This window comes from Ambystoma mexicanum, chromosome 8, assembly GCF_040938575.1.
Source record: "Ambystoma mexicanum isolate Mex_15411 chromosome 8, UKY_AmexF1_1, whole genome shotgun sequence".
Classification (NCBI taxonomy): domain Eukaryota; kingdom Metazoa; phylum Chordata; class Amphibia; order Caudata; family Ambystomatidae; genus Ambystoma; species Ambystoma mexicanum.
Genome location: NC_090929.1, coordinates 1,661,274,379 through 1,661,291,445, shown reverse-complemented (window position 1 = coordinate 1,661,291,445; position 17,067 = coordinate 1,661,274,379). Strand labels below are relative to the sequence as shown.

Genomic DNA, 17,067 nt, shown 5'->3' with positions numbered 1-17,067 from the left:
AGAGACCAACACAGTAGGGTCTGCACACCTCAGAGGCAGCACCAGAGCCTAACACAGTGTGTCTGCCCACCTCAGGTGCAGCACCAGAGCCTAACACAGTAGGGTCTGTACACCTCAGAGGCAGCACCAGAGCCTAACACAGTGTGTGTCTGCACATCTCAGATGCAGTACCAGAGCCTAACACAGTGTGTCTGAACACGTCAGAGGCAGCACCGGAGCCTAGCACGGTGTGTCTGCACACCTCAGAGCCAGCACCGGAGCCTAACACAGTGTGTCTGCACACCTCAGAGGCAGCACCAGAGCCTAACACGGTGTGTCTGCACACCTCAGAGGCAGCACCAGAGCCCAACACAGTGTGTCTGCACACCTCAGAGGCAGTACCAGAGCCTAACACAGTGTGTCTGCACACCTCAGAGGCAGCACCAGAGCATAACACAGTGTGTCTGCACACCTCAGGTGCAGCACCAGAGCATACAGTGTGTCTGCACACCTCAGAGGCAGCACCAGAGCATAACACAGTGTTTCTGCACACCTCAGGTGCAGCACAAGAGCATACAGTGTGTCTGCACACCTCAGGTGCAGCACCAGAGCATACAGTGTGTCTGCACATTTCAGAGGCAGCACGAGAGCCCAACACAGTGTGTCTGCACACCTCAGAGGCAGTACCAGAGCCTAACACAGTGTGTCTGCACACCTCAGAGGCAGCACCAGAACCCAGCACGGTGTGTCTGCACACCTCAGAGGCAGCACCAGAGCATAACACAGTGTGTCTGCACACCTCAGGTGCAGCACCAGAGCATAGAGTGTGTCTGCACACCTCAGAGGCAGCACCAGAGCATAACACAGCGTGTCTGCACACCTCAGGTGCAGCACCAGAGCATACAGTGTGTCTGCACACCTCAGAGGCAGTACCAGAGCCTAACACAGTGTGTCTGCACACCTCAGAGGCAGCACCAGAGCATAACACGGTGTGTCTGCACACCTCAGGTGCAGCACCAGAGCATAACACTGTGTGTCTGCACACCTCAGAGGCAGCACCAGAGCCTGACACGGTGTGTCTGCACACCTCAGAGGCAGCACCAGAGCCTAACACGGTGTGTCTGCACACCTGAGAGGCAGCACCAGAGCCCAACACAGTGTGTCTGCACACCTGAGAGGCAGCACCAGAGCCCAACACAGTGTGTCTGCACACCTCAGAGGCAGCACCAGAGCCCAACACAGTGCGTCTGCACACCTCAGAGGCAGCACCCGAGCCTAACACATTGTGTTTGTTCATAGGCAGATCGCTTCTCTAACTAACATACCACCCGCTGAGACGGACCCCACTAACCTACTTTGTCTACATGATTTAGAGGCGGGGGGCTTTTCAGATATAAATGCCCCACAACAAGGAAACAAAATATTGTGCGTGAAAGCAACTAAACAGTTCAACAAAATAATAATAACCCCACCACCCTGTTCACAAAAGTAGAAAGCTGAGGCTTAACAGACCAATTACACTGGATGATAAAACGGATAAAACAAACCACCTTTATCCAAAACAACATCTGCATGATCAGTTCTCATGATTAAAAACAGTGAGAGAAAAATGAAAAAATAAAATGAATACATTTAAAACATTTGCTGCTAAAGTGATATGACAATTTAACAATCCAAAGACTAAATTTAAACATGATAAAAAATTAATTGTTGCAATTTGTATTGCCATGTAAGAAGAGCCTAAAATTATAGACCAACATTATTTCGGTTCTAAACCTCCCAAAAACTTGCAGTGTCTTGAAAAATGTGTTTCTCTCAACGAGCGCAATGGAACACATTCCTTTATCAGATGGATTAAAGTTTCTCGTGAATCACAATTCAAGCAAAATCGACAGAAATTATCCTGTGGTAAAATGAGCTTGCGTTTTGCTTGTATATCCTTTGTGAGCCGCAGATTAAATCGCAAACGTAAAATACCAGTTCGATATTTTGGTGAAGGCTCTCGCACTAAGTATGAGGGCAGGGGGGGACTTTTTTTGATGGAAACCTAATCACATCCCCAAAGTTCTCTTGTCTTAATCAAGCCTGCCTGGTACATTTTCAACTTGGCTATATCAGGGTTAGTAAGTAGCATAGAAATGGACACCTCTGCGTTGGCCAACATATGATAGACTATCGACAACCAGACACTCACAAAGACATGTTTCACCGAAAATATTGTGCCTATACACTTCAGGGGCAGACAAAAGAGCGAGGATGCCATACCAGGAATGGGGGGTTAGGGGGAGGGGGGCGGGACGTGGCAGTGTATTCATGGTGGGCTTCGTTAGACTTTGCGTGATCGCCAATGACAGGGTTTCCATTTTATGCGCGCGTGTGTGTGTGTATGTGTGTGTGTGTGTGTGTGTATGTTTGCCTATATTTGTGTGTGTGTGATTGGATGCGTGCGCTTATGTGGTGACACCTTGTGTGCATGTTTTCAAGGTGATTCTTTAGTGTAAATGAGTCCTCATGCCTGTGTTCATGAGGGTAAGTCCTCACGCCTGGGGTCATGGTAAGCCCTCATGCTATGTTCATAGTACGTCCTCATGCCTGTGTTCATGAGGGTAAGTCCTCATGCCTGGGGTCATGGTAAGCCCTCATGCTATGTTCATAGTACGTCCTCATGCCTGTGTCCATGAGGGTAAGTCTGCACTGATGATGCCCAACAAGGCTGAAACACGTGTATGGGGTTACTGATGGTACTCTTGTTCAGGGGAGAATTGCCTAGCATTTCGGCGCTGGGCGGGCCCTGGGCAGGACAAAGGCTGATATGCGGGCAAATGTCTTCTCTGTGAAAGGGACAGTGAGCTAAACACTTGGTAGAGTCTCTCCCATGGGTTATTCACCCAAGAACAGGTCATTGGGCTGTGTCCGTGCTGGTAGAGAGATTCCCAGACCCCCCTTTGTTTTGGGTAAGTCTGCACGCCTGTGGTCATGGTAAGTCCTCATGCTATTTTCATGGTACATCCTCATGCCTGTCTTCATGGGGTAAGTCCTCACGCCTGTTGTCATGGTAAGTCTGCATGCCTATGTTTATGGTAAGTCCTCATGTCTGTGTTAATGGGGTAAGTCCTTATGCCTATGTTAATAGTGTAAGTCCTTATGCATGTGTTCACATGTGAGTAAGTCCTCATACCTGTGTTCATGGGGCTGCGTCTTCACGCCTGTGCTCTTGATAAATACTGATGCCTGTGTTCATGGCAAGTCCTCACGCTTGTCTTCATGGGGTAAGTCGCTGCGCCTGTGTTCAGGCGGTAAAGTCCTCATACCTGTGTTCATGGGGTAAAGTCCTCATGTTAATGTTAATGTTAAAGGACATTTGTACCACGCACTATCACCACCGGAGTGGTCCCCTGGCGCTCTGGTGGCTCTGAAAGAGGAGGGGAGGTTGAGTTAGTGGGAGGAGGCAGGAAAAGTGCAAGAGAGCAGTGATGTGCTGTTGGCGGCCTCAGCCCAGTGGGTCCGTTGGCTGGGCCTGGGGTGTTTGCAGCCGGTAGTCGTCGTGTAATGTTGTGCAAGACTATGTGTGTTTTTGTTTTGTTGTTGAAATGTAGTGAAGTTTGTGCGATTTGTTGTGCTGTAGATTTTGGTTGTGTTTGGTTTGGAGTTTGAGAGGTGTATGCAGAAAGGGAAATTGTTAGTAGGGTTGGTTAGTTTGCGTCTCTATCCTGAATTCAGGCGCTCAGCTTGCGCAGTCTCCCCTGGTGCGGCTCTTTCCTAATCGGGGTCCGACTGGCATACAAGGTTCCTTACTCCTCTGGCCCCCACCTCTAACATGCTCTCTCATAGCTCCCCTTATCCTCCCCTTCATACTCCTGTGGCCAGTTCACCTGCCAATGTCAACCTCTCAGGTAGTGTGGTGATTGCCAATATCTCGACAATTCCACACCACTGTGGTACCTGGCGGTAACCAAGGGACGGGCAAAGTGTTGGTGGGATTGTCTGGGGGAGTTGGCTCAGTCTTCGTGCGTGCCGCCTGTGTTCTAGTCTATCCGGTGTCACCAGTCCAGGTGCCGTGGGAGCTACCTTCTCGGGTCGGGGATGTCTGTGTCCTTTCCGGATTAGTCATCCTTTTTCCGGTTTCGGTTTCCAGATTTAGTCTCTGGTTTTGAAGAGCCAGGTTTTTAGTGATTTCCTGAATTTTAGGTGATCTTCAGTGTTTCTTATTTCTTTTGGGATGTTGTTCCAGGTTTTGGCGGCCAAGTGGCAGAAGAAGGTGCCTCCAAGTTTTTTCTTAAGGTATGGTTTGAGTTACAGGTGGATTTCATTGCTTGATCGGAGGGGTCTCGTTGGTTAGTAGACTGTTATTTTCTTTTGTAAGAATTCTGCTCCTTGTTCGCTGATTGCCCTGTGCGTTATGCACATTGTTTTGAAGGTGATGCAATGTTTTACTGGGAGCCAGTGTAGTGTTTTTAGGGCTGGAGTGATGTGGTCTCTTCTGGATAGTTTGAGGAGTAGAAGGAATGGAATGTTTAAAGGTAAAACATAAATGGGTTTTAAAGGGTTGGGTTGAAAGGAAACATATTGACGATAGAGACACTTATTTTTCAAAGGAAACTCCTTCAGTTTTATATTACAGCCGGGGAGAAAGAGAACCCTATATATACCCGGAGAATTGGCGGCACTCGAACCTATGAGCAGAGAGAAGGGTCAAGGGACCTAACCAGATGCCCATACACAAATGTGTCTACTGTGCAGTTTTGACAGTGGACAAACTCCTGTGAAAACTCCCATATCGTTGAATGGACTAAGTGGCCTATGCAGTGAAAAACCCAGGAACTTTCTGCAAAGCATGCCTAAAAAGAGGACAAATACGACCGGACAGACGATCTATGGACTCCAAACCAGGATGATTCGGGTGGAAGAAATACACAATGAATAAAGAAGAGAGGGAAAATCAACGTGTAACAATACAAATGGGGAACCAGGAAATGTTATGGGAGCGATGGAACAAATGTGGAGTATAAGCCACACGTGAATAAAGTGTGACAAACGGGCTGGAGGGGGGGGGTTACCTCAAAGCGTGACCTTCTTTCAAATTCTCATAGTGGCTGTAAAATGATCTGAGGCATATAGTTAGTTTAAAGTTAACTGGGTAATAGAGGTGGGATTTAGATAAAAGTAAACAAAGGAATTCTTTAGGGACACGCACATGTTTAGACTAGGAGAATATAATGTGCTAGTACTGACGTTGTAGAAATGTTGTAGGATACCTCCCATATTAAAATAAATTATATCACAGAAAAGGGTGATTAGGTGATTATATTTTATAATATAAAAAAGATTAAAAAAAAAAAACATAACATTTGTACGTTCAATTACAAATTACAAATGCAATTGTCATCCATCATAAAAGTAAGAAAAATGGCACCTAACAACAACATACAGTGATTCCAGTGCATTTGTGTTTGACATCTGAACACCATGATTACAAACTATTTCCTTAAACTGTATAAAGTATAAAACAGAGCACATCATTTCCCACCTGCAGCAGATCATGCCATGTTTCGCAATTTCAAAATTTCTAACAAAACATACTGATAGTTGTTTGGATCAATGCCAATGGGAGCCCATGATTTCGACTTAGTGGATCTTGCACATGCATAGGGAAAATGCAAATTATATCTACTTCAGTTCTAGTTCATTGGTGTTCTCCAAGGCCAAAGCCATCAAGAAGTTTGCAGTTGCAATTCTAATGCTGATGGAAGGTCAGGCACGCCTCAAGTGGAGGAAGCCTGAATGGCGTTGTCTTTTCCAAGACACAAATAAATTGGGTGTTGCATGAATCGAGAGTCTATGTGTCACGTTGTAGGAAAGACGGGCATTTCAGGAAATCACTCGATCTCCCAATATTTTGTCTTTGTACGATACAAAGCAAAGCAAGGCTGTAGGCAGAGGGCTGGCTTTGAAGGGCATTGGGGACAGTACACCCGAGTATCCCTCCCCCTTCCTTGTTTTGTATACACCTTACATCTTCTGTATGGTTGTGTCTTCCTGGGGGTGGCAGGCACATAATCAGCAAAGTGTCATTCTTGCAATCTGGCTACATCCTCTACTTATGCAAAGTTGGGAGTTGGTACATGCACAACGGTCAGCAAAGTTAAAACTGCTAATTCAAACTTCAAAAATGTCTGTTTGTTTTCAAGAGCTGCTGCACGATATACAACATATGCATTGTATGTAGCTAGATGCATAAGGTAAACTGCCAGGTTCTTGTACCACGTGCAAGTCTTACGCTCTACATGGTATAACTCAAGTAATTGGTCTATTTTGTCTACTCCTCCCATGTACCTGTTGTAGTCCAGAATACACTTGGGTTTTAGCACTTGCTGAGCCTGCCCACGTACAGTGACAAGGGAAGTACTTTCATCATGAATAGTGCTCAGCATGTGCACATCCCTTCGTGGCAGAATTTTAGTGCCAACAGTTCATCATGCCGCAATGCCATACATGCTCCCTTGTCCAGCTTCTTACACACAAGTTGTCTGGGGAAGCCTTTGCGGTTACTGCGGATTCTACCGCATGCCAGTGTGACCACGTTGTAGAATTCCTTGAACAGTGGTATTCCGGTGTAGAAATTGTCCACATACAATTGGTGACCCTTGTGGAACAATGATGTGGCAAGATCCCACACAATCCTCTCACTGGTCCCTATGCCTGTGGTCATGGGTAAAGTCCTCATACCTGTGGTCATGGGGGTAAATCCTCATGCCTGTGGTCATGGGGTAAATCGCCACGCCTGTGTTCATGGGGTAAAGTCCTCAAGCCTTTGTTTATGGGGTAAGCCCCCACGCCTGTGATCATGGGGGTAAGTCCTCATGCCTGTGGTCATGGGGTAAGTCATCACGCCTGTGTTCATGGGGTTAGTCCGCACACCTGTGTTCATGGGGTAAAGTCCTCATACCTATGTTCCTGGGAGTAGGCCCCCAGGCCTGTGTTCATGGGAGTAAGTGAGTAAGTCCTCATGCCTGTGTTCATGTGGGTAAGTCATCATGTCTCTGTTCATGAGAGTAAGTGAGTAAGTCCTCATACCTGTGTTCATGTGGGTAAGTCATCATGTCTCTGTTCATGAGAGTAAGTGAGTAAGTCCTCATACCTGTGTTCATGTGGGTAAGTCCTCATGTCTCTGTTCATGAGAGTAAGTGAGTAAGTCCTCATACCTGTGTTCATGTGGGTAAGTCATCATGTCTCTGTTCATGAGAGTAAGTGAGTAAGTCCTCATTCCTGTGTTCATGTGGGTAAGTCATCATGTCTCTGTTCATGAGAGTAAGTGAGTAAGTCCTCATACCTGTGTTCATGTGGGTAAGTCATCATGTCTCTGTTCATGAGAGTGAGTAAGTCCTCATGCCTGTGTTCATGTGGGTAAGTCATCATGTCTCTGTTCATGAGAGTAAGTGAGTAAGTCCTCATACCTGTGTTCATGTGGGTAAGTCATCATGTCTCTGTTCATGAGAGTAAGTAAGTCCTCATGCCTGTGTTCATGTGGGTAAGTCATCATGTCTCTGTTCATGAGAGTAAGTAAGTCCTCATACCTGTGTTCATGTGGGTAAGTCATCATGTCTCTGTTCATGAGAGTAAGTGAGTAAGTCCTCATACCTGTGTTCATGTGGGTAAGTCATCATGTCTCTGTTCATGAGAGTAAGTGTTTCTACCGGCGTCATCACCGCCACTCGGCCCCCTCACTTCACTCTCAGAAACGAGCGGCTCAGCACGCGGTCGCTTCTACACCCCCCTCCTCCCTCTTTCATCCTACCTAATGCCGCAGCAAGGCTGGCGCGCCTGCGAACCAGGCTCCTAAGCCCGGCTACCAACCATACCGCTGCCCCCATATGCTCCACGCACGGTGCCACGCTCAACACACCAAGCCCCACCGCAGGATCGCTCTTGACGCTGGCTGAAACACCCCTTCATCACCTACCATCAACACTGCCACGTCTGAGGCAAAACTGCCCCAAAAATGCTGGGGTGCACAATATAACACCCCAACTTGTACCGTCTGTCATGACCACTACCAAAATGCCCTGTGATGTTGCAACTGTATCTGTGCCCATTGTTATGACCACTACCAAAATGCCCTGTGATGTTGCAACTGTATCTGTGCCCATTGTTATGACCACTACCAAAGTGCCCTGTGATGTTGGAACTGTATCTGTGCCCATTGTTATGACCACTACCAAAGTGCCCTGTGATGTTGGAACTGTATCTGTGCCCATTGTTATGACCACTACCAAAGTGCCCTGTGATGTTGGAACTGTATCTGTGCCCATTGTTATGACCACTACCAAAATGCCCTGTGATGTTGCAACTGTATCTGTGCCCATTGTTATGACCACTACCAAAGTGCCCTCTGATGCTGGAACTGTATCTGTTCTGACCACCACCAAACCGCCCTGTGCTATCCCACTACCCCATCATGCCCCCATTCCTATCATCCCCTCAGCTCTCCCACTTAAATGTGCCATGATCAACTGCCGGTCCCTACCAGCACATGCCTTGGATGTGCACGACTTGATAGACAGTAACAACCTTGACCTACTGTTCCTCAGCGAAACATGGTTGTCCAACACCTCTGGCCCAGCCCTCTCCCTCGCAATACCACCTGGTTTCACTATCTACAGACAGGACCGCCTCACCCAAAGAGGGGGCGGGGTAGCAGTCATAGCCAGAGAATCTCTAGCCATTCGATTGATTCAAGGGAACCTTGATCCGGCCACCGACTATCTCCTACTCAAGCTTCAACTCTCTCATAACTGCACTCTCACCTTTCACCTTGTCTATCGCCCCCCTGCCCCCTCCATTGACTTTCAGGACGCCATTACCCACGCACTGTCTGATAACCTAAAGAAATCATCCAAAATCCTGCTTCTAGGCGACCTCAACCTCGGCCTGAATGACCCAAGTGACTCACACGCAAAGGCCCTCCGCAAAGCCCTCTCCACTCTGGGCTTCTCCCAAACCGTCTCCAGCCCTACCCACTCTAAAGGTCACACCTTGGACTGGTTATCTCACCATAACTGCTCCATCAGCCAACCTGTGATCTATCCAGTCCCATGGTCCGACCACCATTGCATCCAATTTGACATCATCACTACCAAAGGGCCTACCTCACCCACCACTCCCCTACCGGCCACACTCGCACGAAGCTCCAAGCAGCTCACTCATGACAACCTAGCTCAACACCTTTCGGTGCCCGCCTTACTGCCCCCATTCTCCAATGACCCAGAAACACTGGCCGATGACTTCAAAAGGGCCATCACCCAAGCCATTGACACTGTGGCCCCACTCACCCTCAAAAAAGCCAAAACAGTGAAGCATACTAATGCATGGTTTTCCCAAGAACTCCTGCAGTTGCGCGCAAAAAAGAGAGCTGCCCTCAAGTCATGGAGCAAATCCCCCTCAGAAAACACCAAGGCTGCCTTTAAAGCTCTGTCCAAACAATACAAAACTGCCATCACCACTGCTAAAGCCTCCTCCTTTAACACGAGGATAGCCAACGCTAAATCAGGGACAAGAGAAATATTCTCTATCTTCAGAGAGCTGGAGACTCCTTCCACACCCCCTTCCTCTCTCCTCATGGATAAAGCCTGGTGTAACACAATCCAGTCAGCCATGCTGAACAAGCTTGAAACTTTGCAGGCAAAGATCATCGCTCATCAAAAAGCTCTGGCCATACTCATAGCCAAGAATCACAATAACCCACTTCCACCTATGACCATCCACAGTTGCTCCCCGGTGTTTGACTTTAAAGACATGAGCGAAACAGAAGTCCTCACACTTCTCCAGTCTATCAAACCATCAAATTGTAAAGGAGATGCCTGCCCAGCACAGGTCATCAAGGACTGTGCACCCTCCCTAGCCCCATTCATCACAGCATTCATCAATGCCTCCTTCCGGTCCGGCCATGTCCCCCTTGGTCTCAAAGAAGCGTGGGTTCGTCCGCTGCTTAAAAAACCCTCCCTGGACCCTACCGTCCCGGGAAATTACCGGCCCATAACCACTGTCCCCTTCCTCCTAAAAATCCCGGACAAAGCAGCCTACCTGCAAGTTCAGAAATTCCTTGAAGAGAACCATCTCCTTGGCCTACGGCAATCAGGGTTCAGACCTCGGCACGGCACAGAAACTGCCCTCCTTGACCTGAAAAACCAGATCGATGACCTCAGAGACGCAGACAAACCTGCACTCCTACTGCTCCTAGACCTCTCTGCTGCGTTTGATCTAGTTGATCACAAGACCCTGTGCCACCACCTTTCCACAGCAGCAAACTTTTCGACCAAGGCCTGCAAATGGATTACTTCATTTCTGCAAGACAAAGCAATGAGGGTTTTCTCGGACTCCTCCTGTGCAACTCCCAGCACCATCAAATGCGGGGTTCCACAAGGCTCCTGTATTGCCCCCACTCTATACAACCTCTTCACCAGGCCACTATTCAAAATCCTGGATGCCCTGGGAATCTCATATACAAACTATGCAGATGACACCCAGGTGCTCATCCCCCTCACGAGTGATTACCAATCTGACACTAACACCCTCAACTCCATCTATGCGACTATCCAATCCTGGATGGCAGAAAACTGGCTCTGTCTCAACAGTGAGAAGACCGAGCTTCTACTGGTAGGCTCCCCCTCCACCCTGAACAAACTTGACCAACTATACTCCTCCTTCACCATTGATGACATCCCTATCACTGTCTCACAATCAATTAAAACACTGGGTGTATACCTGGAACCTAACCTATCTATGGACAGACAGGTCAACGCCATTGCATCCACCTCTGCCTACCACTCCAAACTCATCAACACAATAAGACCCTTCCTGTCACAACAAAATTGCCTTACCATTGCCAGGGCCATAATCGGATCCAGATTGGACTACTGTAATGCCCTCTTGGTAGGCACCTCAGCCAAGAATCTTGCTAAACTACAAATTGTTCAGAACAATGCTCTCAGGGCCGCTACTGGACTCTTGCGTAGGGATCATATTTCTGCACTCAGAAGGCAGGTCCACTGGCTACCAGTCAAAGAAAGGATCATATTCAAAACCTTTGCCCTGACACACAAGTGCCTTCATGAACAGGCACCCCCCTACCTGGCACAGAGAATCTCTAAACCCCCTTCCTCCAGGCCCACCAGAACCCCCTACTCCAACTTGATTGCTATTCCTAGAACACGCAAAGTCCGGGCTGGCGGCACCAGTTTCCCAACTATGGCAGCCACCCACTGGAACTCACTCCCCCCTCACATTAGGACTATTGACTCCCATGCAGCCTTCCGCAAGGCCATCAAAACCAGTCTCTTTGTATGACTTGCATTGTGCAACCGCAACCGCAATCCCCGCAATGTACCATGATCTAAATATGTATGTAACCCTATATCATGCATTGTATCGTCACTAAGTCTATCTACCTGGGCGGCTTCACTGTAACCCTTAAGCGAGCCTTCTTTGAGTACTGCTATAGCGCCGCGATGCCTGTGGGCTGTTGTGCGCTCTACAAATTTAAATAAATAAAATAAATAAATAAGTGAGTAAGTCCTCATGACTGTGTTCATGTGGGTAAGTCATCATGTCTCTGTTCATGAGAGTAAGTGAGTAAGTCCTCATGCCTGTGTTCATGTGGGTAAGTCATCATGTCTCTGTTCATGAGAGTAAGTGAGTAAGTCCTCATACCTGTGTTCATGTGGGTAAGTCCTCATGCCTGTGTTCATGTGGGTAAGTCCTCATACATATGCTGTGCCTGTTACAGCATAAGGCAGAACAGGGAGTGGAGACAAAAGGGTGTTCATGTTTGAGCCACTAACCCCACGGTGGAGACATTGGCTTCTCAAAGCCAAAATCTCCACCACTCCGCAGAAAGCCTATTTCATGAACATTCTACCCCGACTCGCCCATTCCCAGGATATATGCTTGTTTCACAAGTAAAGAAGATCACATTTCCTTCTTAGACTGTTTATTTTCTTCAACTGCATAGCAATTCTACATCAAACAATAATTAGAACATGTTGGGGGATTTATAACATACTCTTTTGCAGAGGGTCTTAACGGCTATCAAAAACTCAACCTGTGCCATTTCAGGTATGAAATGACAAGCCACTACTGGATTTTAGGATTCCTAAACTTTGCAATCTGGTACTTGTAATTTCTGCATTCACAGGGGGGCCTCTCAAAATAATCTCACAGAGAGGAGGCGCTACTGTACGCTGTGAGGCTACACTGCTGTATACTGTAGCATATTGCACTCTGTGTCACTACTGACTACAGCGGGACGTTAAGTGCTGCAGATAAGACACAGTGCAATGAAATGATTTGGCCATGATCACACACTTTGGTTGTACCAAGCACACAGTGTTGCGGTTAGCGCTTAGTTATGTAGACCAGACCACTGCTGTGCATTTTTACATGTTCTTCTTTAGGCCAAACCCTTCAAGTTTTAGACCAAACCGATCAGGCAAGCCACGCCCCTAAATGAGCCCCTCCGCCCCAATTTCTTACCCCACTTAAAGGACTGGTGTAGTGTGGTGGTCATCCTGCGTGTCTGTGCACTGAATGTTATTCATTGTATGTGTTCATTCTTTGCATGTGTATTCACTTGGAGCAATTTGAAGGGCCGACTGATTTCCTGTATGTGTGTGTTCATGATGTGTGACGGTGTGTGTGTGTGTCTGTGTTCATGGAGTGCGATGCCTTGACATAGTATGTGGATGTCATGCCTTGTAGTGTAGAACAGATGTATATGTCACCCCAAGGAGTCCTGCATAGATGCTATTGCTCACCTGATCACTAAAAGAAAGAGATAAGGATTAGCACTTAAGAAATTAGATGGTGACTAACTACTCCCAACTACTCGCAATCGAAAAATACACATACAATGTTATTCATTGACACAACATTTACAACACACTCTTAAAAACATGTTAAATAATCGCGTAACATATATGGTTGGAATCATTGTAGTTTATTTATGAATTGAAATTGGAAATGAACTTATTGGTGACTTACTTTTTTTTCTACTTTTTTCTCCTTCTGTTTTTGTCTTATGTATTTTTGAATTGGTTGTACGCGGACTTTTTAAAAAAAAGTGTTTTTATGAGATATTTCACCCAAGATACAAGATTCGGAAACTTAAGAATTGAAACAGGACAGCCCCTTGATGAATGACCAACCGGAGTGGTGTTAGGGACAGAAACATGTTGGCTTCTTGTAATGCAGATACATGAATTGGGTCATTATGTCATTGTTTGTCCTATTGTGACTTTGTATCATGTTTTTTAAGAGTGTGTTTGTACATTTTATGACAATTAATTTGTTGTTTCAGGTGTTTGTATTTGAACCTTACTGTATGGGCGACCTTAGTATGTTTTAGAGTTGTATACCTAATACAATAAAATTGTGTGTGTATTTTTAGATTGTGACTACCAAGTCAATTTTTCCAGGACTGAGAGTAGTTGGGAGGAGTAGTTAGTCACCATCTAATTTCTTAAGTGCTAATCCTTATCTCTTTCTTTTGGTGATTACATTCTGTCTATCCCAGAGAGTTGGCACAGGTTCGCCCTGGTGTGGGTGAAGTGTTTTGGGTACCTCTTTACCTGTATTATATTGATTGCTATTCTAATGCCTTGTCTTGCACCCTGCCCTCTGCTGACTTTGCCACCGTTAAAGTTCTTCACTGTGCACCGCCGACACCCCATCTCACCATAGCTTGTCTGTGACTCTAACTAGTTATTGTGTCTCCCTCTGCCTTTCTGACACCAGATCTTCAACCTGATGAAGTACGACAGCTACAGCCGCTTCCTAAAATCAGATGCTTTCCTCCAATCCAAGCAGATGGAGGAGAAGCAGCAGCACGAGAGACAGGACCCCCTGGAAAACACTGCCAAAAGAGCCTCGCGAACCTTCAACACATGACAATAGGAGTGGGCCCTGCCACATCCACATGCTGTTACACGCAACCGGCCACTGCCTTGTTTGGATCCTATCTGTGGGCAAAGGGCCCAAATGTCCAATATGGCTTCTTTTAGGCACTCTTTTTTGGTTTTGCTTCCTATTTTGATGCTTGATGAATGAATTATTTTCTGTCTAATATTTTCTGATGAAAACCAAAACACTTTCCGCCACGAGGACAGACTGTAGGGTCAGAATATATGTTTAATTTGTATGCCTCAGGCGTGTTAGGCCCACGCCTGCACACCCACAGCTCCAGTTGGACTCCATCTTTTGGGAGACACTTGGGCACACTCCATCCTTTTGGATCTGGCAAAAGAAAACTTGAGAGTTTGGACGTCTCCACCAGCCACCTGTGCCCATCTTCACACCAATGGATTTCCCGAAAAATCTTTGGAAGCCAGGACCGTGACTCTCTCGCCACCACTTGAGTAGTTAGCGCTATACGTAAACGATAGAGACTGCTTGCTATCCAACAGCCCCAGAAAAAAAGAGGGTGGGCATTGTGGTTTTTCAAAATAATGATCTAATACCAAAGAAATCTGCCAGGAACGCAGGATCATGTCCGACCCAACTGACACGGAGTAAGGAGCTGATTACTCGGGCTTGCTAAAGTCCGCGGACTGAGAGCCTAATTCGTAATAAAGTGCACACAATTAAAATGTCCCAGTATGTGTTTCTTTATGCTTGACTGACTGCTTGTAAATTATTTAGACAGAGTCTCTTTCTTGCTCCCTGGTGTACAGTAAAGTCTGTTCTATAGAAGAAAATGGTTTAAACATGCTATGAAAATGTATATAGCACTGACATATGCCCTTGGAGACATTGCAAGTTACAGCCAATTGCACTTCATCAGTGTCTTCATCATTTTCATGAATATGCAAGTATAATGCATGCAGCTCTCTCTCTACTGTCGGCAGCACAAACAGTACCCCCATTACACAAAATCCATCAACTTGGTCCACCAAATTTCACCTTTAGGTGGGGATGTGTTAATCCAGGACCCGGACAGTGGTACTGCCCTGTCGCCAAAACATGAAGATCAATACTTTATTTTCCTGAAAGGTGGCTTCTGTAATACTACATAAATGTTTGGATACTAAGAGTGAGCCTTAGTAGTCATTTGTATAGCGCTTTTATACTATTAATGTGGCCTCAACACGCTTCTGGTGGGAACACCCTCGAGGGACCGGAGCCCAAGGTGTGGGAAATTGTGTGAAGTCTAGAATGCGTGTGTGCATTTGGCCAAAATAGGGAGTTAGCAGGGCTGACCGATCTCCAGAAAGCTACCCATGAAGGCCAGGCATGTGGACGGCTGCTGAGATGGAGAGGATTATGTGTGATAGCAAGAGGAATTCATTGTGTCCAGCTAGACAGAATTTGTCGTATGCCGACACTGCATTGTAGATGCGTGTGGGTAGGTAGCCATACCTGCAGCCGAAGATCACTGAAGTGGCGTATGCATACGTACCTTGAAGCTCGATGGCACCTTGTCTTTGAAGGAGAGTGATAATGTAATCTTATGACTCACTTAGTAGGCTGTGTTATCTCTAGGTGAAATAGACACACTGGCCTGATGCATCTTCTAAGCGCAATAGACAAGTATCTATTGGGTGCATTTATCAGCCATCCCCAGAAATCTTGGACAGCAGCCAGGCTAGCGTGGATCTTATAGCTGTGTAGTCAATGTGCAATAAACAGGAAAAGCCCAGTATGTTTTTCGTGCCATGGGCAGGCTATCCTTGTACATTCCATGTGTAGTATACTGGCTACCCTCAAACTGTTAGGATCTCTACCTCAGGAATCTTCCAAATGGAATATCTATGCCACCTGCATAAATCTATGTTCAATTTATTAGCTATCCTCACAGATTTCCAAGCATGGAGACGGGCTAACATCATACATCTTCCAGGTATTAAACCAGGCCAATTGCAATAGACAGGCTATCCTAATACATCTACTAAGCACAGTAAACAGTATATCATCAAATCTTCTAGGAGCATTAGAGAGTCTGTCCTTATATACCTTCAAGGCGCCTTAGACAGGTTCTCCCTATAATCTTCTGACTGCTATGGGCCGAATGCCATCATAAATCTTCATCTAAGTGCAACACATTGCTTACCCCCAAGTACCATCTAAGTGCAACATGATGTTTATCCCCAAATTCTGTCTAAGTGCAACACAATGTCTACCCCCAAATACATCTAAGTGTAACACATTGCATACCCCCAAAATACATCTAAGTGCAACACATTGCCTACCCCCGAATTCCATCTAAGTGAAACACAATGTCTGCCCCCAAAATACATCTAAGTGTAACACATTACCTACCCCCAAAATACAACTAAGTGCAACACAATGCCTACCCCCAAAATACATCTAAGTGCAACACATTGCCTACCCCCAAAATACATCTAAGGGCAACACATTGCCCACCCCCAAATTCCATTTAAGTGAAACACAATGCCTGCTCCCAAAATACATCTAAGTGTAACACAGTGTTAACTCCCAAAATCCGTTTCAGTGCATTGTATTTCCTGCCCAGAAACACCTAAATCTTACATATTGACTGTTCCCCCGATCCATCTATCTGGCTATCTATGGAGCACAGCAGGTAATCTACACAACGTTCTGGTTTTAGGGTTTAGGGTTTTAATTGAGCACAGTAATGGCTGTGCTCCCCGCCCCCATACCACTTGACCTTAGTTGTTGCTGTAGGATGCTTTGACAGGTGGCCATGGATGAACAGGGGAAAACAGGGATGGGAGCTGCCAAGAGGGAGCTGCCCTTTGCCGCATGGCCCTTAGCCGGCTGCCCGGGCAAGGCTGCCCTGGCCCCTTCAGTGAAGAGGGTTGCTCCAAGGGAGGCGACCAATCATGGGACGGGTGGACGGGAAGAGGATAGGGGAGAGGTTTGGGAGAGACAAGGGCCATGATAGTGGTAGAGGGAGAAAGGTAGGTAGAACAGGGGAAAAGAAGAGAGTGTCAGCGGCGGTCACAAATCAAATGTGGGTAAATAAAACAGGGTCAAAAAAAGTAAAATAAATATATAAAAGCGTGTGTGGGAGCGAGGAAGGCGACAAAAGGGAAAGAAAGTATCATGTGTGGAGTG

The 17,067-nt window shown here is 46.5% G+C and overlaps 1 protein-coding gene across 3 annotated transcripts in view; it reads left to right on the top strand.

The window, feature by feature from the left end:
- Positions 1-14,618, top strand: part of RGS10 (regulator of G protein signaling 10) — a 300,522-nt gene extending 285,904 nt beyond the window's left edge. For all 3 annotated transcript variants that reach the window (XM_069611932.1, XM_069611934.1, XM_069611933.1), the window contains exon 5: positions 13,768-14,618. In XM_069611932.1, the coding sequence (XP_069468033.1) occupies positions 13,768-13,920 (153 nt within the window). In that variant the 3' untranslated portion in view covers positions 13,921-14,618. The remainder of the gene's footprint in view (positions 1-13,767) is intronic.
- Positions 14,619-17,067: the final 2,449 nt, after the last annotated feature.